Consider the following 10704-nt stretch of genomic DNA (forward strand, 5'->3'; position numbering starts at 1 on the left):
GATTTCAATAAATTCTTTATCCAAAATTTCTCCATCTGTATATCCCATACTAGTTAATCTTAACAATTCCTCTTCAATTATCATTATTCCAATATCCTCAAAAATCTTCTGTAATCTTTTTACCCGATCATCAATTTCATTAATATCTTCTTCTTCACAATCTCTGCATACAGTTCCTCCTAATCTAAACATATCATTCATCCATCTTATTTTGCATCTTTCACACCAAGTTGTATTCTCATTTAACCACTTATGAATCTCTTTTCTTAATTCTTTATCTTCCAAATTTATCATTTCCATATATTTTTCCACAAATTCTTTAGTTATTATTATTCGATTATTTACTCCAAAACTTTTTATCCTCTGAATTTCTGATACATCTATTTCGTATCCCAATTTTTCTAAATCATCTTTTAATTCTGCTAACTCATCTTGTTCATCTTTCTGCATTTCTTTAATACATTCCCCACATTCATTATCTGTTCTGTCCATTTCGAATCTCCTAATACCACATCTTTTACATATTACTGTTTCTTTTTCTAACCATTCTCTCATCTCCAATTCTTTTTCCCTTTCATCCATTTCCTCTACCTCTTGGACTTTATCTATAAATATTTTCGTTACCAATATATCCATTTCTATCATCAACTTTATTCCTATCTTCCAAATGTATCTCAATTGATCTTCATCTATAGAACTTGTCCTTCTCTTTAATTCACTAAATTTCCATGATTTGTCTCCTATTATTATCTCTAATTCTTCCTCAGAACTATTTTCTAATTCGTAACTCGCTGGACTACCTTCACTCTCTGAATCCTCTGGTTCTTTTGTAAAGCCCCTAGTGTCTATAAATATTCTTATTATCTTTTGTATCATATTCTTATGATGTTCTTGAACATTATCTATTTCTATATTTTCATATATTATTCCTTGCATTAATTCCTTCACTTTTTCTTCACTTTCCGCTATCTTTTCTTCTTCATATAATAATTCTTTGAACTTCTCTATTGCTCCTACTTCTGCTTTTACAGCTCTAATTTCTCCTAATGCGACTCTATACCATTGCCAAAATTTCTCAAATCTTCTTTCGACATCTCAACCTTCTAAGATATATTTATGTTCTACTAATTCAGGATTCCCAATTAATCTGTCAAATACTTCATTCTCTAAATTTCTTTCGATATAATCCCTTACAATTACTAGTATAATTGTCCGTAATCCTTTTTCTTTCATTTTTGGTTGTATCCTATATCTTATTGATTCCGTTATTCTATCCATTATGTCTCTACATTTTCCCTTGTGTATTGTATCTTCTCTTTCTGAATTATCCATACTTAATAAATCTATTACTCCCTTGATCGTTACATTATTATATATTATTATTGTATCTTCGAACTTAAATAATGCATCCCAAAATTTCTTGAATACCATTAGTTCATTTCCTATCGGATGACATAATTCACAATTTAAACATTCATCTAATTCTCCCGTTCTTAACTCATGTTCTTCTTTATGTGTCTTATATTCACTTTCCCATTGATGGTACCATTCCATCGTATACTCCAATTAAATTATTATAAATATTCATCCAGAATTCAAATTGAAATTCCACTCTCTTATATATCATTTTTATCGCTTCTATTTTGATCTTCTAACCATCCTTTACTATATTGTCCTTTCCTATTACCTATATTGAATGTATAATCTTTCTTTCATTATGAATATTCATTTAACAACTTATTTTTTTTTCTAAATCTTTTACTTATTCATAATATTCTTATATTAATCTTTCAATCTTTAAATCCTCTTTTTTTTTGATTTTCACAAGTTTCTTCTGCTATTCTTATCTTTCATAATTTCATGTATATATTTTACTGCGCCATTAATTCAAAAATTATTCTAAGTCCACAATCTCCTCAGACTGCGGAGGTTTTTATTGCGCATTCTAAAAATTTCAAAAATTTTCTAAGTTTTACTGCGCCTCAAAATTTTCTTTTATCATCAAAATTTGTAATTTTCGCATTTCACGAACTTCAAAATTCTCATAACTTCTAAAGTTCGTGAATTTTTAGTTCTTTTTCATTATATATGTAATCTTTACATCTATATATTCAATATTACGCAAAATATCTTCTTTGTTTAATCTTGTACTAATTCTTATTATAACCATTATGTCGACACACAACATATTATACTTTATGCGACACACGCATTTACACTTATGCGACACACGCATTTATACTTATTTAACGGTGTTTCTTCTTATTTATTATCTTTTACAATTTAATAACCTATACTCGGCTTGCCTTTACCTTCACAATGAAGTATAGTAGTTTCGAGGTTTGCTATTCACATTTTATCATTTGACCAGCAAATATTCCTAAATTTCGCATTATTCCATAATATTCATCTTCTTTTCGTGAGTTCAGTTGCGCATTTTCCTAAATGCTTTCAGTTTTATCTGAAGTAGTTATACTCACGATGGTTTCTCTTTTTGCCTTGTGAATTCAATTACGCATTTTCAAAATGCTTTCAGTAGGGAGATGTTCCACTCACGTCTGAGTCCAGTTATTTTGATTCCCATCTGAAGAAGTTATATTCACAGCCGGTGTTTTTGTAATAGGTTCCCACGTAACCCTTGTGTTTTAAATAGGTTCCCACGCAACCCTTGTGTTTTGGTAATAGGTTCCCACGTAACCCTTGAGTTTATAGCTTACTCGTCAACTTTTCATTACAACATTGTATCCCCAGGAACTTCTGGCATTTGCAAAATACAATGGTGCCCCTCCCAGAATACAACATCTTACAAGGGCTTCCTTAATTTCTCGGTTTTACAATTATTAGCGCGAAAACTTCAAAGACGACAACTTTTGTGACTTACTACAATACTTTCCGGATTTTCCTGTAATAAATCTATTATTTTGAAACGAGTTCATTATATTCCATCATATCACCGCATCCTTCTTTTTATAATTCCTAAGGTAGGTGTATAATATCGCTATTTCGCCCGTTTCCATTTTAAAGTTTTTCAGGTACTTACAACCTTTTTCCCCAATCTTATATTTTAATTCTAATACCTCTTTTTCTGAGTTCAGATTCTTCAGAATACCACGTCGGTACCATGATCGGAACGATCTTTCCCTTCGCGAGCGATCAATTCACTTAGTTGTTAACCGTTTCCTTCTTAATACCGCATAGGTACTTGACTATAAGAAGATAGTCAAAATGTCGACGCAAAGTCAACATTTCCTTTCTCGGAGCATGCACCAAATTGTCACCCCCGTCTGCCACCCGGCGGTAAACAAGCTTCCCTGCTTTAATGTAAATTTGTTCTCCACGAAACATTAATATTCTTGCTTGGTTTAGTTTTATTACTACTTAACTTTCAAATTGCGATAACTCTCGCCACGATATTTCATCCATTATCTTCTTTCAAAATACGATAGTTCTCTTTACAAAAGTTTATATTTTATTCATTTCATAATTCTCGTTATGACATTAAATTCACCATGAATTTGTCCAATTAAAATTAATTAAGCGAACATTACAGTAAAGTTTAGGGCGAACCTATTACCTTTAAAATAACATTACGCTTTACTAACAATTAATTAAACAAAATTACTTTTTCATCATAAGAAAATAGTAACAAAAACAATCGAAACAATTAATTTTCATATAAAGGGTATTTTATTTATTCTTCATAAAATTCACAATTAACTAATTTACTTAAAGTTTTACATCGTATCTGACGACTGTGGAATTCACTTCCCATTCCGCTCCTATTTAAACCAACTTTCTTATTCTTTCTTTTCCTACTTCTTATTTCTTTCTAATATTTTATATGTTATCTTTTATGCGCTATCTTATATGCTATTTTATATGTTATCTTTTCTAATATGTTATACTATTTTAATATGCTATCTTTTCTTTAAAATAATCTTTCGCATATTATGTCGTAAAGATATAATCCATCTTTTGTGGCTGTGCTATCTTTTCTTTAAAATAAAATAATCTTTCAAATATTATATCGTAAAGATCCATCTTTTGTGGCTGTGCTATCTTTTCTTTAAAATAAAATAATCTTTCAAATATTATATCGTAAAGATCCATCTTTTGTAGCTGTGCTATCTTTTCTTTAAAATAAAATAATCTTTCAAATATTATATCGTAAAGATCCATCTTTTGTGGCTGTGCTATCTTTTCTTTAAAATAAAATAATCTTTCAAATATTATATCGTAAAGATCCATCTTTTGTGGCTGTGCTATCTTTTCTTTAAAATAAAATAATCTTTCAAATATTATATCGTAAAGATCCATCTTTTGTGGCTGTGCTATCTTTTCTTTAAAATAAAATAATCTTTCAAATATTATATCGTAAAGATCCATCTTTTGTGGCTGTGCTATCTTTTCTTTAAAATAAAATAATCTTTCAAATATTATATCATAAAGATCCATCTTTTGTGGCTGTGCTATCTTTTCTACTGCGTCTCGTCAGCTATTCTTCTACTGCGGCTGCAGTTCATCAATATTTTACATGTTCCTATTTTTTTTTGTTCCTTTAATTCGCTATCCTTCCTTTTTATATGATTTATCATTTGTGGCTTATGATTACTCCTCCTAATTGTTCCTATTGTTGAACTTGATAAACTGGTTGCTAAGCCACATCGATCAACTCCCCACTTGATCTATTGGTTCTCCGTTAATCATTTAATAAACATTACATCATGTAGATCATTCCTTCTCCTAAAAGTTTATCCTTTCCGGTTAATTTTATCCAATCATGTGACTTTCTATCGTTTGATCTTTTATTCCATATTATTCCTCCATATTATGCGATTACTTCAGTATCTATGGCTACAACGTTCCACTTAGTTCCAATGGCGTTTAGAACTCTTTCAATGCGAAATCCTCATTGTAAATTTAATGTTAAATCCTTTTCATTTAATCGTCCATTACTCCTCTTTAAAATTTTTTTTGTAACTTGGGATTTAATGGTTTGACCTTGCTTACGAGGTTTTAATGCACAAAGTAATTCCAATGTTCTGTAAGATTGCACCATGGAAACAAGGAATCTGAGCTGACATCTCCGAGCAACTTCTTGAGAAATTGAGTTCTTTATCAAACTATTGATTGAATGCCAGACGTGAGCTGATAAACTATTAATAGTTGCTTTCAACATAGAAATTCTTTCGCCTTCATTGACAGATAAAAATGATTGTAATGAATAGCTTGGTGTATTTAATATAGCTTCTACAGACGCTTGTCTGTCTGAAAGGTATCCAAAATTATTATTAGTCACAATTTCAATAATGGATGTTGGTTTGCCAAAAGGAGTCCTTTCAGTTTTATGCAAGTCTACCAAAAGAGCACTCTTAAAGGTAGAAAATTCGTCCTTATGATTAATAAAATTTAAGTAATCAATAAGTCAATTCCTATAATTCCCGGAATGTTTAAATATTAAATTATCTCTCATCGGAGGATTTTCAGGTAGCTTTTCGATACATTGAAGAAGCCAATATATGTCTTTGGCAACCAATTCAGCCGTAATATTCAGCAGTTTAACAGATTTGTTAAAATATTCAACTCTTATTCTGAGATTTCCGGCTTTTCGTCTTTCCTAACCTATCTGACTAAAATTGTATGGAATTGAGATCTCGTTAACTTTCGTCTCTACAATCCTAAGATCACTAACTGATCGAACGTGCAAAATTCTATCTGATTTCATATATTACATCAATCCAGTTTTAACGTTTATTGTAAATGACTTAATATTGGTTTCTTTTAATATATTTCAGAGCGTGAATGAGATGTTGAATACATTTGTATTCAACTTATCAGTGACTGTTTCCGCAAGTTTGACATTATCTAAAATTTAACAAATTATTAATGACCCAACTGATTAAAATCTTTCATACTAATATTATACCTTTCTTATTTTTTTTAATATTATTGTTGTCGCTTGTACCTTAAAAAAAAAAATCCAAATTAGTAAGATACTAATCAATATCAGTCATACAAATATATCAAAATCTTTTGTAATATTATATATGTCTTTCTTGGTTTTTTTTGTATTTTTAATATCATTATCATTTTTCTTTTATTGTTGTTGTCTCTTGTGCCTTAAAAAAAAAAATCAAATTAATAAAAATACCAATCAATATCAGTCATACAAATATATTAAACATACTTGTTGAAGAAATCATTTCGAGAAACCTTATTGTGGATTAGATGGAATGAAGGTAATATGAGTTAAGGAAAGTAAGTATTAAATGAAACAAAGTAAGGTAATGAAACAAATTTTTTGAAAGAGAAATTCAGATTAGAATTCGTTCTTAAATAATGTAAAATTTTCACATGCAAGTCAATTATCTCGGGAATGATTAATCACATTTAGAACTAACTAATTACAGAAAGTACACACCTAATTATTACACTAATTACAATTAGAATAATTATACATTTTTTATTTGCAACCAGTCATGTGACTTACAGTAATTACATTTGATTAATGTATTTTTTTTAACAAGATTTTTAAGATTGTTAAATTAAAAATTTATATGAATTTAATTTCATCATTCAATCTCTTTATCATTGTGAATCTCACTACCTTCAGAACAACTTGAACGATGTTATTACATTAAATACAGTAAGTCACGATTTTAGGTATATTTATGAGAACTGAATACGACGGTGTTCTACTTCAATCATTTCAGCAATCTTAGTTTGATCTTTCGCACATATAGTTGGTTCCATATAGTCATATATACATCGCCATTTACTAATTGATTCATAAAAATTTGAGGTATTAATTTCTAAGAGGTTACAAGAATTTTCACTGTAATTTCGCACTTTCTGAAGAAATCTTATTGTTGAACCCGCAAGGTTAAATGTGATCCACCTTACAGCAAGGATGCTAATTGAGATAAGTATTACAAGAAAATCAACAAAAGTCCCCATTGTAGCGACATTACGTTATATTTTATCTAGAACTTTTGTAACTGATTGGACCATCCCAATAAATATAAGTTATTTTTCATCCATAGTTTTATTCACCATATATCGATTACAGTCCAACATCCAACTTTAATTCCATGTTCTTCCACTTCTTTCAAAAGGGTTCTAATACCAGATAAGTTTTACTAGTTGATGATATTTGGAATCAAGAACCTTCTTTTTGTAGTACTTGAGTAATTACTTTGTTTGACGACTTTCTTGTTTTTAATATGAGCATTGAGTTCATCGAAAGAAAAATTGATCCATTTATTGAAATTAGACATCTGATTATATTCATGACGAATTGAATCTGTTAATTCTCCATTTGCATTTAATATTATGGCACAATCAATTTGAACAAGTAATATTTGTAACACCATTTTTTGGAAATCATCATTTTAGAGAATTGTATATTGAACTTTTGACTTTTCATTAAGGATCAAAGTATCATATTTTGCAAAAATAGCATACTTTAATCCAAAAAATCCATGTCATCTTTAAGGGTATTTGATTTGATTCGTTAAAAGAATTTTAGTTGGTTGATTTCCAGTCAAATCAATGATACCAGTATTCATTGTTGGCGTATTATAATTATCATTAAAAAATGATGTCAAAAAGGTAGTGTGCATTCTTTTTGATTCAATTTCTTGTGTTATTTTTTGGGAATTTTCGATATGTGTTGGTGTAATAATATGTTCCTTTAATCTGGTTCCATCACTAAACGGTGCAGAGTTATTAATTTTTGACAACTTTGACAATAAACATGCTTATTATCACTAATAAATTGTAGGATTTATCCTCTAAAATCTTTTTAAATAAAAATTTTCCCAATAAAACAAGATTTTGAAAAATTTCTACTATCTTTTGTTCTGTATTTTCATCTCGAGTTCTTTTGGCTAATAAATTTTCACTTTGAACTACTAAAATTTAATATAAATTACTTAATTATTTTACACATTTAAATTAATACATAAGAGCGACATTTTCACCAGTATTAGATGCAGTGCTTTTTCCATTTCCTTGAATAAAGTTATTGTTGTCAGGCTGGATGTGTAGTCACTACGTTCCTCCACCTCAACCTCACGGCCTCGCAGTACCTACTTGGACCCTATGGGCCCTGGTCATACCCCATATATACTACCGCCATGGCCACAGTGACCTTACGACTGGTCACACTACTTTCCAACTCTTTTTTTTTCTCCATTTTTTCTTATATATAAAAACTACTATGACCACTATGACCACTATGACCAGACTACTAAAAAGTGGATAAAAACACGAATAAAGCCAAAATCAGACAGAATATCCGGTCATAGTACTGTTCGAAAAACTTATGATAATACTATGGCCACCTTAGTTAGCCCTCAGGCTCCAAACACCGATTCAAGCTATAACCACCCTTTATCTACTTACCTGGGACACTGATGATCGCCAAACTATGACCACCGAACTATGACCACCGAATTATGACCGCTGAACTATGACCACCGAACTATAATTACTGAACTATGATTACTGAACTATGGCCACTTACCCCGTCTGAAAAAATAAGTAATTGAACAATGGGTATTAGGAATAGAGCGTATCCAGATAAGTTTAGAAGACAGTACTAATCTGTTTTCCTCTTTTTTGCCTCCTTAAGGCATTTATCAATATACTGCTTACACGTGTCATCGGCATCTAAAATTTTCTGTTCAAGTTTCTTGCATTGCCGATTGTAAGCCGTCTGATGCCTTTTGGCAGCAGTTTCTTTCTTCTTCTCCTTAGACTTCTTTTTAATCACCCAGTTTACCCAGTAAAAGTATTCTTATGCATGTCACAAACTGTACAATCACCATGTAGTTGATAACGTTCATTTGTGGTCATATCTTGTATTTCACTAGCAGTCTCAGTTTCCTTCTTGCACTTTAGACAGTAAAATCGTGTCATCTTGGGATTTGAAGTCTAAAATCTTTCCTTTAATTTGTCGTAATATGTTACACTTAGAGAATTACTATAAGTACTACAATCTCTCCAGAGTATCAGCACGAATTCTAAAAGGTGAAGAGCACTACAATCTATACAAAAAGCCCCTAAAGGAGAAGTCATCAAAGCGTTGTATGGAAACCAAATACAACGCATCAGGCAGATCTCGCAGAGATGCCAGTTGACCCCAAAGGATTCCACTATTTTCTTGTAGTAGTAGAAGTTGCAGGTAAACGAGTTGATGCAGAATCCCTAAAGGATAAGACTGCAAATAGGGTTCTCAATGGATTTGGCAAAATCTACAGAAGAAATCGTATTAAGCCACCAATACATCGACTGGAGACAGACTCTGGATCAGAATTCACCAATGATCAGGTATGTAATTTTTTCCTGAACAGCCTAGAGGTGATGATGAGGTTCGGAGAGCCAGGTAGACATAAACAGCAATTATATGCTGAAAGAGCTATCCAAGCCATCCAAGAACCCCTTCTCAAACGAATGGCCGCATAGAAGTTGAAGACCAGTGTGACATCCGTGGAATGGTTAGAAGATTTCCGTGATGTAGTTAGTAAAGTAGATGAACTCTGGCAAAGAAATCCCCAAGACATTCTGACAGGGTCACCCAAAGTGTCAAAAAAGACAGACCTCCTCTCTGAAGGAACACGTGTCAGAGTCAAGTTAGATGAACCTATTTCTGTACTTGGTAACAAACTTCACAGAAAATTCCATACAGGAGACATAAGATGGAACCCAAACATTCGTGTAATTAAAAAAATGATACTCTCACCCGAACAGCTTCCTACATATCTCCTTAACGGACCACATGGTCGATTAGGTGTATCCAGATGTGCATATACCCAAAAGGAATTGCAAGTAGTTCCTATTAATAAAAAGCCCCCACCTGACTCTGCAATAAGAGGACAACTTGAAAGATTTGTTCCTGAGCAGATACTTCAGCATCGCATTAGAAAAGGTCAACATCAGTACTTGGTCAAGTGGGAGCGATACCCAGATATAGAAGCCACTTGGGAACCTGCTGACCGGTTGGGAGAGGATGTCCCTGACTTAATTCGCAAGTTTTGGGAATAAAAAAATAAAAGAATTAAAGGGCCTTATTTTTTATCTCTCGATTAGCATCAGGAACTATCAGAATAAAAATATTCTTCCCATCACAGGTAAGGGCAATATGTTCACGCGATTCATGGACATCATAGTTGTAACGTTTCAAACACGTCTGGCTCAATCCAATTTCCCTATGCTTGTAATCATTTAAGACTGCAAGGTCCTCAGTGATAATACATTCAGGAGTGGGTTTGATTGAAACTTCTTTTACCATGCCGAATGTCCTACCTGTTCCTGGAGTACCATATATGTTGTGTGTAATACTCTTGTCGATATCCAACCCTAATTCCTCAGCAGCTTCTCTTTGAATAAAAAACACATTAGCACAAATGTCTGCTAAACACTGAATTGCTATCCCACTAACCTCCCTATCCAATGCTAAAAGATCTTTAGTATTCTCCAAACGAGCTATGTCAATATCCATAGGATTGTCTTTCCTGATATTCTCTTCTTGTTTCTTCTCAGCTAAATCCTAAACCTCTGGAATCTCTATGACTTTTCTAGCAGACATTATCTCCTTCTGAAGAATCTCACGGAGTAATTTCCTAAAGTCTGCAGAGTGTAGACCTTAACAGGCTTAATAAGTCATTTTTAGTAATATCTTTTGCAGGTGTAGACTTACTA

General features: G+C 31.8%; 2 protein-coding genes across 2 annotated transcripts; both read right to left on the reverse strand.

The window, feature by feature from the left end:
• Positions 1-3948: 3948 nt before the first annotated feature.
• Positions 3949-4455, reverse strand: OCT59_019338 (uncharacterized protein; the record flags this gene model as incomplete). The annotated part of the gene is made up of 1 exon (XM_066135967.1): positions 3949-4455. One exon carries the CDS (start codon positions 4453-4455, stop codon positions 3949-3951), a length of 507 nt encoding a protein of 168 aa, XP_066005207.1.
• Positions 4456-4909: 454 nt separating this feature from the next.
• OCT59_019339 (uncharacterized protein) lies at positions 4910-5725 on the reverse strand (the record flags this gene model as incomplete). Its single annotated transcript, XM_066135968.1, has 2 exons — positions 4910-5392; positions 5693-5725. 2 exons carry the CDS (start codon positions 5723-5725, stop codon positions 4910-4912), a joined length of 516 nt encoding a protein of 171 aa, XP_066005208.1.
• Positions 5726-10704: the final 4979 nt, after the last annotated feature.

The sequence above is a fragment of the Rhizophagus irregularis genome, chromosome 28 (assembly GCF_026210795.1).
Source record: "Rhizophagus irregularis chromosome 28, complete sequence".
Lineage (NCBI taxonomy): Eukaryota > Fungi > Glomeromycota > Glomeromycetes > Glomerales > Glomeraceae > Rhizophagus > Rhizophagus irregularis.